The 18,385-nt window shown below is 37.9% G+C and overlaps 1 protein-coding gene across 1 annotated transcript; it reads right to left on the minus strand.

Annotated features, from left to right (window-relative positions):
* Positions 1–1,482: 1,482 nt before the first annotated feature.
* On the minus strand, positions 1,483–17,291 carry Znf197 (zinc finger protein 197). Its single transcript, XM_047531277.1, is given in 7 exon segments — positions 1,483–2,413; positions 2,416–4,455; positions 9,629–9,755; positions 10,033–10,124; positions 10,675–10,834; positions 12,255–12,724; positions 17,166–17,291. Coding segments are annotated over 6 exon segments (3,087 nt in total). The 5' UTR covers positions 12,645–12,724; positions 17,166–17,291; the 3' UTR covers positions 1,483–2,135.
* Between the last annotated feature and the right edge of the window lie 1,094 nt (positions 17,292–18,385).

Genomic DNA, 18,385 nt, shown 5'->3' on the forward strand with positions numbered 1-18,385 from the left:
GGCTCTTAGTATCTTATGGCTCTTTATTAAAAAAAAAAAAATCCTCAACTTTTTATGATTTAAAAAAAACTTTAAATTTCCTTTTATTATGGAAACTTTCATACATATGCAAAAGCAGAGAATAATATAGGAAGCTCCCAGTACACTTACCCAGCATCAATAATGATCACTCCCCTTTCCATCATTACTTTCTGAAGAATCCAGGGCAATTTTCTAAGATAATATCCCATGTTCTGAATTTTCCTATTTCTTATGGCATCTTTTATCTTGATCCTATGTCTCCTGTATTTCCTATAAACTGGTGATTAAGTCTAAGAAACTTGCTTAAAACCAGACGAAATATTTTTTGGCTTATTACATCAAAAGAGGAGGCACACGATGTAGGCTCAGTCAGCAATACTGTTTTTACTTGGTTACGAGGTAAATGCTAGCTCTCTTTGCTAAAATATGTATGACCTTTTTCAATTATTATATAATCTGGAGTGATTCTTCTACAGCATGGATAGGAAGCATTTTTATATTCAGTACCTCATAGCAACTTTGTGAGGTAGATATTTTTCCTCCTGTTTGACAGATGAGGAAATCAAGGCTCCAAAAAGTGAAGAGATTTGTCCAAGGCAAAAGGTAGAATCTGTCATCCATATCTTAAGAATTTAAACTACGGGTCCCTTCCTGTTTTCGCCCTTGGGTACCTCTCCATATAATGAAAAACTAGCTCTCAAGAAGCTTTGGGGTTGAATTAATAACAAGTCATAATCAACATACCACTTTGATATTGCTTGTATTAGAAAACACTATCCTGATATACAGGTATTTACATTCTACCCGCAAAACTGGAGTTTGGAGAATTAAAAGATAAAATTACCAACCCAGGAATACAGGCTGAATTAACCCAACAAATGTACAATAGGGCACCAGCTGAATGAACAACTGGTTCACAGGGAGTAAAGGGCAGTGGCTACCTAGAAGTGCATTCTGCACTGGCTTAATCAGAACTTAAAGGCTTGGCTGTGTAAAAATTTAGATAGTAAATTAAGTGCTGGGACAGAAAGTTGTTTTATGAGTGACAAGCTATCATATGACAGCAACAATTAAATGATGATTAGAACAGAAAATGGCTGTGGCAGGGATTATAAGCTCAGATGATGAGGTTATGGATTTCTCCCAATAAAGAGAAAAGCAACACAGAATTGTCCTTCCATTTTGATGCTCTACCATCTATTAAGTTTCACATTCAAAGACAGAAAAAAAAATTGCTGTCCTTGGCAACACTGTTAATGGCAGGCCATAACGTATTTTCCATAAAAACAAAGTAGACATTTTATACATTAACTCCCTTAGTCATTTTTAAATTGTATTTTTAAAATGTCTTTAGAGTACTAAATCCCAAAGTTATCCATCATACTTCCCATGGAATCCTCTTCATTCCAATACTGACTTAATGAATGAACTTACATTATGCCATATCCTAGACTTTGGCCATACCTCTTTTATACAACTTTATTGAAAAATAATTTCACAAGTATCCTTTCACTTAACCCTCACAACAACCCTGTGAGGTAGGCATTCTGAAGCTTAGAGGTGTACTTAACATTTACACAGTAAGGGAGAGAGAATCCAAACCTGTCTTCTGATTTTAAATCTAGTGCTCCTCTTAGGCATGAGCCAGACAACCTCTTGCCTGCTGAATTTCACATCTCAGTGTGTGGATTTTACTGTCTATACAGATGTTCTGCAGCAGTGATACTATCTTTAAATTGTACAATATACATATTTTCAGAAATAATGTCCACTTTAATAGATATATTTGCTATCATTTACAACTGTACCATTATCTCTTATAAGACCCAAACCCAGTTTCTTCTATCATCAATTGCTCCAAGGTCTCTTTCCAGGGTCATAATAATCTGGAAATATCCTTTAGCTAGAATTTGGATTATGTTTTTCTACACTTGAAAGTTTAGATTACCTTTCTTCCACTTGTCTATAAGATGATCATTTTTCTTCTTTTAGGAACTAGGTATCATTCCTCTAATAGTTTATATGTGACACTAGATTTTTTTTTCTTTACTGCAGTACTGGGGGTTGTACATACTAGGCAGCTCTCTACTACTGGCCACAAGGCCAGCTCTCCACTAGATTTTCTGAATCTCTATCTTAGACTCACTGGTATTTTTTAGCCAAGAGAATTCCTCCACATTATGGACTTTTTGTTGAAAATGAAGTTTTGAAGTCTGAGAGAATTCCTTTTCAGACTCACCACATTCACAGGGTTTTTCCTCTGTATGAACTTTCTGATGTACAGTGAGGTTTTTTCTTTGCCTAAAAACTTTACTACAATCATTACACCCATAGGGTTTCTCCCCTGTGTGGATTCTCTGGTGACCAACTAAATTCCTCTTAGAGGTAAAGATTTCCTACATTTCTCACACTCATAAGGCTTTTCCCCAGTGTGCATTCTCTGATGTACAACAAGGTTTTTATTCTGACTAAAATCTTTTCCACACTCACTACATTTATAAGGTTTCTCTCCAGTGTGTATTCTTTGATGTACCATAAGATTTCTGCTAGAGGTGAGGACTTTTCTACAGATATGACATTCATAGGTTTTTTCCCCACTGTGAATTCTTTGATGTTCAATAAGGTTTCTGTTGTAGGTAAAGCCTTTCCCACACTCGTTACACGCATAGGGCTTCTCACCAGTGTGGATTCTCTGATGGGCTATCAGGTTTGAGCGGTAACTGAAGACTTTCCCACAGTCATTGCATTTATAAGACTTTTCCCTTGTGTGAATCCTCTGATGTCCAATGAGGCTTTTTTTCAGGATGAAGCACTTGCCGCACTCATTACACTCATAGGGTTTTTCACCACTGTGAATTCTCTTATGTTCAATGAGGTTTCTGTTGGAACTGAAAGCTCTCCCACACTCACTACATTCAAAGGGCTTTTCTCCAGTGTGGATTCTTCGATGTACAAGCAGGCTTGAATTGTAACTGAAAGCCTTCCCACAATCCTCGCATTTATAGGCTTTCTCTTGTGTATGAAGTTTCTGATGGACCATGAAACTCTTGCTCATAATAAAGGTTTTCCCACACTCTCGACATTCATATGGCTTCTCCCCATTGTGGAGCCTCTCATGGTCAATGAGATTTCTGTTAGAACCAAAGACCTTGCCACAATCTTTACATTCATAGAGATTCTCTCCAGTGTGGAACCGTTGATGTAATATGAGGCTCTTCTTCAGAATAAAAACTTTTCCACATTCATTACATTCGTAGGGCTTCTCTCCATTGTGGAGTCTCTGATGATCAAAAAGGTAAGCACTCTGAGTGAAGGCTTTCCCACATTCAGTGCATTTGTAAGGTTTCTCTCTGCTGTGCATCCGCTTATGCTCAATGAGGTTTGACTTAGAACTGAAAATTTTGCCACACTTTTTACAACCAAAGGTTTTCTTTTCTGTGTGGACTCGCTGGTGTAAAAGGAGGCTTTTACTTCGAATGAAAACTTTCCCACATTCTTTACACTTGTAAGGGTTCTCTGCACTGTGGAGTCGCTGATGGTCGACAAGGTAGGTGGTCTGAGCAAAGGTTTTTCCACATTCATCACATTTATAGGGTTTTTCCCCAGAGTGAATTCTCTGGTGCAGAATGAGGCTCTTCTTCAGAATGAAAGCCTTCTGGCATTTATTACATTTATAAGGTTCTTCTCCTTTATGGAGCCTCTGATGGTCAATGAGGTAAGCATTTTGGGAGAAAACCTTTCCACACTCATTACATTTGTAAGGTCTCTCCCCTGAATGGCGTCTTAGATGTATGATGAGGCCTGAGTGCCTATAGAAGCCCTTTCCACATTCCTTACATTTGTAAGGTTTCTCCCCAGTGTGGATCCTCTGATGGTTTAGAAGGTAAGCACTTTGAGAGAATGCTTTCCCACATTCATTACATTTGTATGGTTTCTCCCCAGAATGGTTTCGAAGGTGCATCAGAAGGCTTGAGCGCTGAATAAAGCCCTTCCCACACTCCTTACATTTATGAGGTTTCTCTCCAGTGTGGATTCTCCGATGGTTTATGAGATGGGAAATTTTATTTAAATGTTTACAACATATGTCACACTTATAGTACTTCTTTCCCTCAGTACCTATTAAACCTTCAGAAACAACTGAACCTAAAGTCAAGCTTTCTCCAAATTCCTTCCACTTCTGGCCTCGTTTTTCTGGTGGAGTCCTTTTCTTCTTGTCTTGTTCAAACAGGGAACCTTTTTTCACTGCATCTAACCTTTCTCCCGTTTCATTTCCCCACTGACTTGCCAAAACTTGCCATTCACACTCTTCCTCAAAACCCAAGACCTGGGAAACACCTCCTTGAAGTCTTTTTGATATTCCTCTCTGAGTATCTGCTCTTTGAGAAATACTTGGCTTTGATGTCACTTCCTCATTCTCAGTCATGGTCTCCCATTCTGGTAAAAGGAATTAAAAACACAAATGTTATCAGGCCCCTATGTTTGTGAGATTAGGATCTTCAAGTGTCTTAAAAACATTCTAGAAACATGTTTCTAGGGCCTAGGCAAATACTCTATCACAGAGCTACACCTCTGACCCCTATATGGATACTTTCTTCCCCCCAGTACTGGGAATCAAGGCCAGGGTCTCATACCTACTAGGCACTCTCTCTACCACTGAACCATAGCTCCAGTCCTAGAATGATACACTTTTATGTGCCTATAAAAAGGGGAAACTTTTTATTAAATGAAGGTACAAAGCAGAATCACCAACAGGATGTTGTAAACAGGTTAACATACAGCTCACTCTAAGGCACTTATGAGCTCCTTATCTTCAGGAAGCAGACGGAAAAATACAAATGATGATGACAAAACAGAAGCAAGGAAGAATGAGTGAGAGAACATGAGATTTTATGTAGATGATCTGGACTTGACACCCAAAAAGCTGGACAGTGCAAGAACAACCATATGGCTTTGAAAGAATTTTTTTGTTTTCCTTACATTAGGAAGATGAAAACTTTAAAGTAGGGCAAATACACTTAAGGACTATGAAAGGCAATTTTTAGTTTTTGAAAAGCACAAGAAAACTTTTTAATTAGCTAAAAGAAATTAATCTACAGGGGAAAAAAAACAGCAAATGACAATTCTTAGAATTCAGGTACAACATCTAGTATTCTTCTTAAAAGTGATAAACAGAAAATTTAAAATTCATTTCACAAAAACATCATGTCCATGTTAGACTTCCCTACTTAATTAGACACAAAAGGTAAAAGAAATATAGAATAAAAAGGAAAAAAATAGAGACAATTAAAAAAATGAAAACATCTGAAAATGATGAGACTGAAGTAGTTATCACCAAGGTCCTTCCTACTTTAACATTCTCAGATATTTTAAATGTGAAATTGTTTTTACAAAAATGTTCTGGAAGTTTACTTTCAAGTTACCAAAATGTGAGAAAAATTATGAGACAGTTCCCCAAATTATCTCATAAATAAATCTGTGTTAATAATAGTAACACTATCTTCTCTTTGAATATAACAATACTATTCTTCTATCTAAAACAGAGACAAAAAATATAGAAAATGAGTGAACTATTTTATTTCATTATAAACTTCTTTAAGTATATGAGAAGAGTGAGGATAGGAAATATTCAACAAACATTGACTTGAGCTCCAGAAATTCTTAGTTCAGATTGTAGGATATTATATGTGTGTCTCTGGTCTATCCAATATTGATTGGTACTTCAGTTTCCTTGCCTATGGTTAATTAGATCAAAAGGTGGTTTCACGGGTCTGGGGAGATAGCTCAGTCGGTAGAGTGCTTGCCTTGTAAGCACAAGGCCCTGGGTTCGATCCCCAGCACCCAAAAAAAAAAAAAAAAAAAAAAAAAAAAAGGTGGTTTCACAAGTCAAGCAGGATGCTGGTAGAGAAGAGGGCTCTCTTTCTTTATATAATGTAGCCAGCTTTAAGGAAACAAGTGACAAGTAACTAAATTAAGGTGGAAAATGGATAAAAATTAGCAATCTTATATCAATATCAATAGCTAATTAGCTGGTTAAGCTATATCATTGTTTCAGTGTAGGAATCAGATTATGTATGGACCTACTAAACTTTAAGGGAACTTGGTAAAAATGGTCAGAATGATGGAGCTCATTACTTTAAGCAATCTTTGGTGAGGCCTGTTAAGAAACAGTTATCCTTACCTCCAATTCCTCTTGCCCTTCATCTGCCCCAATCCAGGTATACTCCTTGTCAATGATCTTTCTGATAGGTAAATTTAACCATGTCATTTATCTGCTCAAATATATCACTCTATTTTGCATAAAGGATAAAGCATAAATGACCAGCATACTTCAAGAGATGCTTCACCCATTGCCCATTTTTCTGTTACTAACATAGTGAACCACAAGCAGCTGCCCAAATGTTTTTTTTTTTCCCCTTGCCTATCACTGGCCATGACTTTTCTCTTTCTGAATTGCTGTACTGTGTTGTATCTAAACCCTTAAAAACTAAGCTCTAAAGTTACTTCCTTTGGGCATTATCACTAATCTTAAAGAGATCAAAAGAATTATCAGGCAATACCACAAATGATTCTGCGCCAACAAGTTAGACAACTTAGATGAAATAGGAAAATTCCTAGAACGCCACAAACTACTAAAACTGACTCAGAAAGAAACAGAAAATCGGAATACACCTTTAACAAGTAAAGAACTGAATCAGTTAATAATAAATTATAAAAACATCCACAAAGAAGAGCCTGGATGCCTCACTGGTAAATTCCACCAAATATTAAAAGAATTAGTACCATTTCTTCATAAGCTCTTCTAGTTAAACAGAAGTATTAGAAATATCTCCTAACTCATTCTATAGGCCAGTAGTACACTGATAGCAAAATGAGACAAAACATGACACAAAAAAGAAAACTACAAATATATTTTAGAAATACAGACATAAAACTCCCCACAGAATACTACCTAAACAAATCCAGCAACACATAAAATGTATTATACACCATGAACACTTGAAATTGATCAGAGGAAAAATGTTAATATTGGAAAATCAATTAATGAAATACAATGACAAAAACAACATGGTCATCTCAATAGATGCCAAAAAAGTATTAAGAGGGCTGGAGTTCTGGCTCAGTGGCAGAGCACTCGCCTATCATGTGTGAGGCACTGGGTTCAATTCTCAGCATATATATATATATATGTATACACACACACACACACACACACACACACACACATTGTGTCCATCTACAGCTAAACATATATATATATTTAATTTACAAAATTGAACACCTCATGATAAAAACACTCAACAAAGTAGGAATAAAAGGGAATTTCCTCAATCTGATACAGGGCATCTAAGAAAAACACTCAAAGCTAATATTAAATTGTAAAAAACTGAATACATTCCCTTTAAGAGGAGTATGAAGACTGTAATTTCACCATTTCTACTCAACATGTACTGCAGGTTCCAGGTAAGGCAATTAGCGAAGAGAAAGAAAGGTGTCCAGGTTTGAAAAAAAGAAATAAAATGATCTCTATGTACATGACATAAGATCTTTTTTTAAAATATAATTTTTCAGTTATAGTTGGACACAATACCTTTATTTATTTATTTTATGTGGTACTGAGGATGGAACCCAGTGCCTCACACATGCTAGGCAAGGGCTCTACCACTGAGCTACAACCCCAGCTCCAATACAAGATCTTGTATACAGGCAATCCTATAAGATCCACTAAAAAACTTATTAGAACTAATAAGTTCAACAAAGTTGCAGGACACAATATCAATATAAAAAAATCAATGGTATACCTATATATTATACCAGCATTGCACAATCCAAAATAGACATCAACTCATGATTGGATTAGCAAAATGTGACACATCCATTCAATGGAATATTAGGAATGATAAATGTATCTTTAAAAATACAGACTAAATTAAAAAATAATTTTATGGGGAAAAAGACCATAAAGTGAATACAAATAATCTGACAATATAAATGATTTTCTAAGGCTTAAAAATTAACAATTCTTAAACAACACTCAAAGGCAGTTTGGTAATATGCATCAAAGTATAAAACCTACAGAATATATGACCCACCATCACCAATGCTCAGATACTAAAGGATATGTTTTCATAAGTGTAAAAATACAGTACAATATGGACAATAAAATAATAAGGCTGCTGGGTACAAAATTAATATACAAAGACATCAGCACTTTCTATATGCAAATGAGTCAATTAGAAAATATCAGAGAAGACTAATTCCAAAGAATAAATATCACCAGAAATATGTAAAATGTAGTCAAATGTGATTTTGCAATATGCCTGAAACACACAGAAAAGGCAGTACAGAAAAAAATGAAAGGGTATGTAAGGTTCCTAAATGGAAACATTTAGAATAAAATTGTCAATGTAAAGCATGATCACAGACAATGGAAAATTATGTGGTCATTTAAACTAGTATAGATATGTATTCTAGTCAAGATTAGATTGTGTGGTTGGTTCTTAGTTCTCAGTGTCTATTTCTCTGTAGAGTTCGACTTTTCCAGTTACACCGCTAATGCCACCTCCTTTATGGTCTTTTCTGGTCTCCAGGAATGTGTTTGGCTGCTCTGTCTTCTGTATTTCCATTGTAACAAGTTTATGCCACGATTACACCAATTATTTTACTCTGCCTTGTTTTCTTTATCCTTTCTATAATCTTCTCCCAAACCATGATAAATTATTTATGGGCGGAATCATATCATTTTTACAGGTACACCACATGATAGATACTAAAAGTTTGTTGAAAGCACAAATGGCTAAATTGTTTTTCTTTCAAGACAGGATCTCTCTGTTACCTAGCTTGATCTCAAACAACCCTTGTGGTTCAGTCTCCCAAGTGGTTAGCACTACAGATGTGTACCACCGCACCCAGCTAAAAGGTTTTAAAATATTCTTTTTTATTACTAATCAAAGAAATCCACCTTAGATTAGATTTTATAACTTTAAAAATTACCAACAGTTTAAAAGAATGGGATTACTAAGTACAAACAAAAACAGAATAAACGGAGTATTTGGAAGAACTGCTAATAAAAGCAGAGAGGGTATGGATCACTATGGAGAGAGCAATTTGGTAGTATGAAGCAAGAGCCTTAAAGCAATTCAAACATATAGACCCAGCAGTTGTACTCCTAAAAAATAAGGAGGAATAAAGAAAGGTTTCAGGCACAGAGATTGGTGATTATGATAATGATTATCCAAAATACAAAAATAAGAAAATGGATAACTAAATTTAAATTATGGAAGAAATTATGTAGCCAATATAGTGACTGTAAAGAAAGTTATAAATGTATATGCATGTGTGTGTGTGTGTGTGCATGCATGTGCATATATATATTTTTTTAAATATATATTGAATATATATTCACATATATTTGAACAACATATTTTTAAAAAACCCTCACATAGAAAAAAACACATGGGATATATCAAAATGTGGATAACAATTGTCTGCAAATAATGAGGTTAAAGTGAATATTCTAATAATTTTTTTTCTTAAATAAGCATAAGCTACTTTTATAATCAAAACAGATAAGATAAAAGTAAGAATTATAGGAAGAAGTCATCCTTACCTAGGGAGGTCACATTTCCATAATTCTCCAGCATCACATCCCAGTACAAGGCCCTCTGAATTGGGCTCAGACATGCCCATTCCTCTGAAGTGAAGCATACTGATACCTCTTCAAACATCACCAACTCCTGAAATAACAGGTGTGTGTGAGGTTATCAATGCTTAGGAGCTCCCCTATCAAAAGGTCCTTTTCATTTCTGGGGAAGAGATACATTGTGAGGCCATGAGGTGAGCCACATATATCAGGGAGACATAAAGAGACTATGCAAAGTCAGTTTTCCAAAAGCATGGACCTTGATTTGGATATGGGAAATGATGGAACACCCCAGTACCAGGATAAGAGAGGGCCCTTCAGCAACAATTAATGCAGTGCAAGTAAGAAGGAAAGAAAATGCAAACCCTTACCTGGGGCTGGGCTGTCAGGAGCATAAGTGCCATTAATTGATTTCTTGGGTTCTCTTCCTGGGAAAGGGCAGAAGCCTCAGGAGCAGGAGAATCTGAGGAAGAACAAACTGCATATGAGATTACTGCTGTTCTGGCCTACCACTCCAAGACTAGCATCTACAAATTAGGAATTCAGAATGATCCAGAGGGCTAGGGATGCAGCCCAGTGGTAGAGCACTTGTCACGCATGCAGGAGGCTCTGGTTCAATCCCCAGCACCACAAAAGAAACAAAAACAAAAAACAACAAAAACCAGAATGATCCAGAACTCCAAGTCTAGGCAATGTCATCTACAAAATGACCTACAACCCTTTTCTGAGTGACTCTCATGTGCAGGGTTGGAAAAACAATTACAGCAATAAGAATAAGAATGGATATGGGCCAGAAGGACCTAGGAAGGGACAAGAGAGAGAACCACTAAAACAGCAGAAAGAGACTGTTACTGTAAAGGATTCCTATACAGGGTAGGAATTCTGTTTTGGAGAATACTTTAAAATATTATCCTCTTCATGGTGTTCAAACAAACTCAGCATTAGCATCATCCAGTGAGACTTTCTGCAAGTAGGGAGATGAGCCACAGAAAGGGTTCTGGAATAGTAAGTACCCTGTGAAGGATCCTGGGGGTTGAACACCACTGTGTCAGAGAGAGGATTCAGGTGAATTTCAGCTGATAAGTGGCTGCTCGGAGATGCAGGAGCAAGTACTGTTCCTGGAGCACTCAAACCCTCCTGGAGAGTGTCCTGGTACTGGACAAGGACTGGACCCTGAAAAAAGCAAAATAAAATAAGCTGGCTCTTCTCGTACCTCTAGAAAAGGGACTCTCCTAACCACTATGGACCTCTTTCTGCCCTCATTCTAGAACTGTGAGATCACAAAGACCCACCTCAAATATGAAGCATCAAAACAGCAGTAAAGCTTTGCATTGAGAACAATGGCGCTGCCCTCTAGCCCCACTCACGGCACTGGTGACCTCTCCCACAGGAGACTGTACAGAACGGTGGCAACAGAAGCCAGACCTGGGTGTGGGTTAAGGAGGGAATGGAAGTAACAAGCAGTAATTAAGAGCATGGATTTAGCTTCAGACCTAATTTTTTATCAGTCTTGGATTCAATCACATCTATTTTTTACCCCTTTACTCATCCCTTCCTGATCTAACACAAGTAACAATGGAGTAGGCACCTTAGCTTTGCTGCTAAATGTCTGACCTAAGGTAATCCACTGAATCTTTTTCTGTTTCAGTTTTCCTGTCTCTCAAATGAAAAAGGATGGATTATTAATTTGTAAAGAGATACAAACCTCTAAAGTTCATTTTTGTAATTAAAACAAACAAGTCTATCCTTGAGGCCAATGCCAAGTTTGAGTTATGGTTTAGACTTCTTATACAGAAATGCTTTTAGTGGGCTACAGATTTATAGAAATAAAAATCTCACACACATGAGAGGCTATCTTAAAAGTCCTAATCTAAAGGTCAAGAATGTAAAATCTGACAGGTGTGGTGGTGCATGCTTATAATGCCAGCAGCTCGGGAGGCTTACGCAGGAGGATCATGAGTTCAAAGCCAGCCTCAGCAACAGTGAGGACTTAAGCAACTCAGTGAGACCCGGTCTCTAAATAAAATACAAAATAGGGCTGGGGATGTGGCTCAGTGGTCAAGTGTCCCTGAGTTCAATTACCAGTATCTACCCCCCGCCAAAAAAAAAAAAAATGTAAAATCTTACCAGGAACAAATATCTCAACCTAACCCCTATCTTACAGAATTCCTAGTAGGGAAATTCTGGGGGAGGTCTGGCTAGATCTAGCTTCATTCTTGCTATTCCATTGCCTTTTATACTCCAGGCTTTTATCACTATTATAGAAATCAGAATTTTAGAAATAGCACATATGCTTCTGTTTAGGGAACACTCATCCTCTTCAAGATGTTCAACCAGACTCAGGATGAGCAAGTTTCACCTAGGGAGGCAAAGTGGAATCGAAGTTTTTGTGTTGACTGAATTGGGCCCAAAGACCTCAATCATAAATCCATTTCTCCGCATATTCTGTAATCTGAATAGCATGTGAACCTGCTTTAATTTGCATTAGGTTGCTAGTGTTGCTAATTATTAATGAAAATCACAGGGTCACCCACCAGCCCAGCCTCAGTTCTTTTCTTCCCTCCATTCACTCCCTACTCCCAGCCTTTCTCACTTTTAGTGCTGGTCCATCAAGGTCTTTCTGCAGCTCCTCTACCAGGGCCACAGCCTCCTCGCCACTGCCAGGACGATGGAGCTGCACCCAGGTCCGAATCTCCCCAGGCAGAATGCTCAGGAACTGCTCCAGCACGAGCAGCTCCAGGATCTGAGCCTTGGTGCGCGCTTCTGGCCTCAGCCATCGGCGACAGAGCTCCCGGAGCCGGCTCAGAGCTTCCCTGGGTCCAGATGTTTCATGGTAACGTAACTGTCTAAAGTGCATGTGAGAGGTCTCCCAAACAGAGGAGCTGCTCCCTTGGAAGCTGGTTCCCCATTTCCAGGTATCATCCTTCCCTTTCACAAGACCCTCTTGTCTCAGAGCATTGTGGGCCCAGTTTTCTCTCGTCATTGTTGCCTTTTAAGAAAGGTTCCTCTCCACGTCCCCTTAATTCTTGCTTGACTTCTTCCTTAGAGCTTGGAGAACGTCATCTATAAGAACTCAAGAAATCATTGTTAAAGTTAGTCCAGAGAAATAACCAAGTTTTCCAGACCCCCATCAACTCACAGTAATAAACAAAACATCCCTGAAAGCAAGGATCTAGGCTCCAGAGAGTGCTTCCTCTAACAGAAACCCTCTGCCTAAAGTCAGGGGACACAATATTACCAAAACCAAACACATGGAATTCCTTTGGTCTTTATGCATAAGAGCTCTTCCACCTAATTACAGCAAACTAGTTACCATTTTAACAATGGGTTTTTTTTTTTTTTTTTTTTTGTGGTGCTGGGGATCGAACCCAGGGCCTTGTGCTTGCAAGGCAAGCACTCTACCAACTGAGCTACCTCCCCAGCCCCAACAATGGGCTTTTTAGATACTTCTGTAACCTGAATACATTACCTCACTCCTAAGCCTTAGTTTCTTTTTTGTAAAAAAAAAAAAAAAAAAAAAAAAAATTTAATAGTTATAGATAGATACAATATATTTATTTTTATGCAGTGCTGAGAATTAAACTCAGTGCTAGGCAAGTGGCCTACCACTGAGTTATGCACCCAGTCCAAGTCTTAGTTTCTTGACTTGCAACACGGAAAATAGCAGTTCCTACCCTACAGTATTGCAGAGTTGTTTTGAGATTTTGATGTGTAAATACATTTCAAGTTTTTTTAAAAACTGATGCATATCAATTTCATTCCCTAATATCTATCTCTATCCCCACCCCCCACACTGGAGATAGAACCCAAGCCAGGCAGGCACTGAGCCATACCCAGCTCTCATTTCAACTTTTGAACAATACCTGATACATAGACTCAAATGTTAGTTATCTTTCTATAACTAGTACTCTTTCCTACGTTAAACAATCAACAAGTAATCTTAACTCTAATATATAATAGGAAAAATTCTAAAACTCAATTAACAAAAAAAGTTGAATTGATTTCTGTGTACTTTTGCTGTACTTCAAATAATCTGATAATCATTCATTCTGTTAAAATATTTGGATAACTTTGAATAAAGTTTCATTATATAGAACTTGAGTTTATTCTCTCTAGAAGTCATCTGATCTTTGAAAATATCACTTATTTTTCTGATTATAAACTACACATTCTATAAAACTGGGAAATATGCAAAATAATCACTGCTATTGTTCTGGAGTATGTCCTTTTTCAATGCACCATGTGTACCACAAGACTGGATCTGACTATTGCTCTAAAAGTTGCTTTTATTGCACAGTATGTTGTGAAAAGGGCATTAAATATTGTTTGTTGCTTTTGAGACCTGTATAGGTCCAGTCATATTTAAGTAGTTCCCTGGTCACTAGACATTTAAAATGATTTAAGAATATTTCTAATTCTTTCCTATTACAAATAAAGCCACAAAGAGTATCCTTGCCGATGAATTTTTGGTTTCATTGCTGATTATTTCTTCAGGATAAATTTCAAGAGGAAAAATTTCTAGGGTACAAATGTTTTTAAACTTTTAAGGTGACAACAGTTACATCACCATCAGTAATATATGAAAGCATTCTCATTGATTTTATTTAACACAGGGACATTTATAACTAAACAAGGGAGGCAGAAATATAAACATAATTTCACTATATGTAAATACAACTAATAGAATAAAGACAGAAAGGATTAGTGAAAGGTAATTTTAGATTGGGCTTTAATACCAAAAAAAAAAAAAAAAAAAAAAAAAATCAAAAGACAAGATATCAAGGAAGTCACTCCAGGAAGAAAGATACTGGATTTTCAAAATCAAGGAATAAGAGCACACATAGCTGTATTAAAAATGGGTTTTCTAGAGCTAGGCATGGTGCCATATGCCTGTAATCCTAGTTACTTGGGAGGCTGATGCAGGAGGATTGCCCAGTTCAAGGTCAACCTGACAACTGTCTCAAAATGAAAACTTTAAAAGGGCTTGGGATATAGCTCAGTGGTAGAGGACTTGTCTAGCATGTGTGAGGCCCTGGGTTCAATCCCTAGTATAAAGAAAAGAAAGAAAAGAAAGAAAAGAAAAGAAAAGAAGGAAGGGAGGGAAGAAGAAAGGGAAGGAAGGGACTTTGCAGTGTTTAACTAGCAAGTGTTTGATCAAGCCCTGGGTTTGATCCCCAGTACCACACACAAACACAACAAAAATGGGGAGAAAAAGAAAAAAGAAAGAAAAGGAAAAAAGAAATAGTTTAGCATGTAAAGAGGAAAGTAAACTTCAGAGGAATAGAGCAGGAAGGTATACAAAGTCACATTCTAAAGGCTCTTGAGAGGCTGAGGTTATGGCACCATGGTAGCACACTCACCTGGCATGTGTGAGGCCCTGGGTTCGATTGTCAGCACCACATAAAAATAAAACAAAAGTATTGTGTCCACCTACAACTAAAAAATATATGTAAATTTAAAAAAATAAAAAGAAAGTCTCTTGAGAAGCAGAATAAGGATGTGATCATGCCCTATGACCAACAGGTAATCATTAAAGAAGCTTTATTCCACATTTTTCCCTTGTTATTTTTTAAAACAACAAATTCACCTGGTTAAAGATTTACTTGGTTTAAAAAATTACAAAACATATGCTGTGTTATTCCCTCTCCCTGTTGATTTTTTATATAGTTTTCTAGTTATTTATGGTATATGTATATACACATAATGTTTCCTATTTCCCTGTTTTCACAAATGGTACAATACAATGAAAAATGTGCAGCATTTTCCTTTTCTCAATTTTCCTGTCAGTACATAGTCCCTGCCCCTGTTTTTGTAAATGCACTATAATTTATTTATCCACTCTACCACTTATGGAACATTTAGGCAGTTTTCAATTTTTTCCTAATACCAACAATATTATCATTAATAACCTTGGGCATACATCAGTTTGCACTTGTGTAGGCACACATAGGAAAAATTACTTACAGCAGGATTACTGGGTCAAAAGGTGCGGGCATTTTAAATCCTGATCTTGCCAATTAGGCCTCATTAGGTTTGTACCAAAATACAATTTACACTCAGTTCAGCATCAACTGTGAGGGAGTGCCTATTTCCTCACTCTCTCACCAATGCAGCTGTCAAAGACTGGGATCTCTGCCAAATTTTTAACTTGTACCTTGAGTGAAGAGTCATTTTGTTAATTATTCTTATATTTTGCCCATTTCTATTAAGGTACTGGATTTTTTTAATTTGTGCACTCTTTTTATCAAAGGAAAATCCTTTATTTGCTTACAATGAGAATTGCGAATTGTGTCTTTGCAACTTTGTCACAGGTCATGTGACTTTACTTTTCATGGCTTTTGCCATGGAATGGATCTTTTCTTTTTACTGCTTCAGGGGTTTATGACATGATTAGACAGACCTTTCATAGATAAAATTATGGGAGTCTTATGTGGGGTTAAGAATTGATAAGGGAGGAATGATAGGGGCGGGAGTATTGGACATCAGGAAGGTCAGTTAGGTTCTTGAAATAGTCTATAAACAAGCGAACAATTCCTAAAAGCAGTAGCAGCAGCAGCAGGGATAAGACAATTGAGAACAACTTAGCAGTGTTTGGTGATCAATCTGGGAGTGATGGAATAGAATTAAAAGGATGTTAAATAATTTTCTACAGTAAGTCATCAGTACTCTATTCATGTGTACTTTACCAATAAAAATAACACATCTTAAACAGAATTTTCAATTGCTTCTCACAAAAGGTTTATGAGGCAAAAATTAAAAGTAACAAAAGATTCAGAGGAACTAAGTGATTCACACAAGGCCTCTCAGTTAAGTTGTGGGTGCAAAGTGCAAATTCAGGAACTTAACTCCAAAGTCCAAAATAATTTTATCTATGAAGATAAGAAACCCAAACAACAGCTGTTCTAAAACCACGGTTTCCAAACATTGATCCATGATAAAACTTTAATCTGGCAAGTTGCAAAAAGAGAAAAGCAATGGCCATGCAGAGTCACTGACAGGCTGGCAAGGACTTTGTTTTTCTCTGCAAAGGACAGCATTTTTTCTGAGTCTGCAGTCTTAGTATGTGTGTTCTCTGAAAGAACACAGTTCAAGTTTGCTTTTTCAATACCGTTATATTATAAAAGTAAAAGACAACTGGTCCATCCCTAAAAACCAAAACAGAACCGTCTCCAGCAGCCTGGGGCCACTGCTCTAAAGTCTCAAACTGTTTCTGAGCATCAGCCTCAGAGAAGACCGAGCAAGAGCAGAAAGGCCTGCGCCGGGGACCCTGGCTAATAAGGCAGCTGTCCTGTTTGACTCCGCACCAGTCCACGGTCACATACACACTCGGGTCCTGTCCTCAACACCTCTCCCGCGCCGGCCGCGTGCCCGGGTCAGACCACGGCGCTGACCCCGGCATCCAGGTGAGGAGCGGCGGGGATGAGAGTCGGCGACCCGGCGGGCCGGCAAGGGGCGCGAGCTGCCCTCCGCGCACGCCCACCCGTTCCAACCCCACCCCGCTCACCAGGGATCCTCTGGCGGTCCAGCCTGAGATACTGTCGCCTCGGTGCCAGGGCCGCTAGAAGATGACAGTAGAACGCGACTCGGCAACCGAGGAGTCCCAAAATAATGGCTGAGCCCGGGACGCCGCGACTTCCGGTTCCTCACCACCCCAACCGCCGACTCTCTATGAAGCCACGTCTCTATGATCCCTGGCTCTTCCCCGAGGCTGCGAGGAGAGGCGGAGCTCCTGGGCCCAGGGGTCTTCAGGTTGTTGGTCTGTAGGCCAACCTTCTTTGCAAGGCTGGGGATACCGCGAGGATCACGAGAAGATTGACCCTTGAGAGACATCTATTGCTGGTGACAAAAATTAGTCGACTGCACTTTCTGCATCTCTACCCCAAAACACACACACACACACACACTTTTCAGCTGTGTATAATCAGTAAATGAAAAACATTTAAATTGAATGAAGGGAAAGTTCAAACCAGAACCACTGGGATATCAGAAAAAGAATATAAATATAACTGTGGCTCATCCTCTTTCACATGGTTAATTTCCTTTACTTCCTACATGAATTCTTTGAAATAGATAATATTGTCACAGCTCTGATGACACTGAAACTGTTTCATTTGTTAACATTTTCTGCCTAATAACTAGCAAGTTTGTGAAATCCAAGGCAAGTACTCTTTCCACCAACATATATAGGCTTTTGTTCACAGTGATGCAAGCAAATCACTCAGGATTCTAAGGCAAGACACCGGTAGGGAAAAAATTCAGGAAAACCAGCGTGATGAGTATCTTCAACCTCCTGAATATTTTAACCGAGGTTGGATCTTAGAGAACTCATGCCAACTTGAATGAAGACCCACATTAATATGCCCTGTTCACAAGGAATCCATCTAAGTGTTTGATAATCTGATGTGGGGTAGAAAGCAGGGAGGTTTGCTATTGGGGCTCACACCAGCTGGACTTTTTATATGATTACTGAATACTTTGTTCTGAAGAGGCCCTAAAATGGTAGATCGAAAAAAGTTTTTTTTAAAGGTGTTAGTAAAGAAAATGTTGAGGCTCTTCCCAGCTTTGGGGTATTGGAAAAACAATGGATTAAGTTACTACATGGGGAAGGACATAGTTCAAACACCAGGATTCTTTGTGTCACATATTAAAAGTAGGTTCTACTTGCTGCTTAAAGAATATGCCCTTTTATGCCCTATAACAAGGTCAACTCTCCTATCCTCTGAT

Source organism: Sciurus carolinensis, chromosome 17, assembly GCF_902686445.1.
Source record: "Sciurus carolinensis chromosome 17, mSciCar1.2, whole genome shotgun sequence".
NCBI lineage: Eukaryota > Metazoa > Chordata > Mammalia > Rodentia > Sciuridae > Sciurus > Sciurus carolinensis.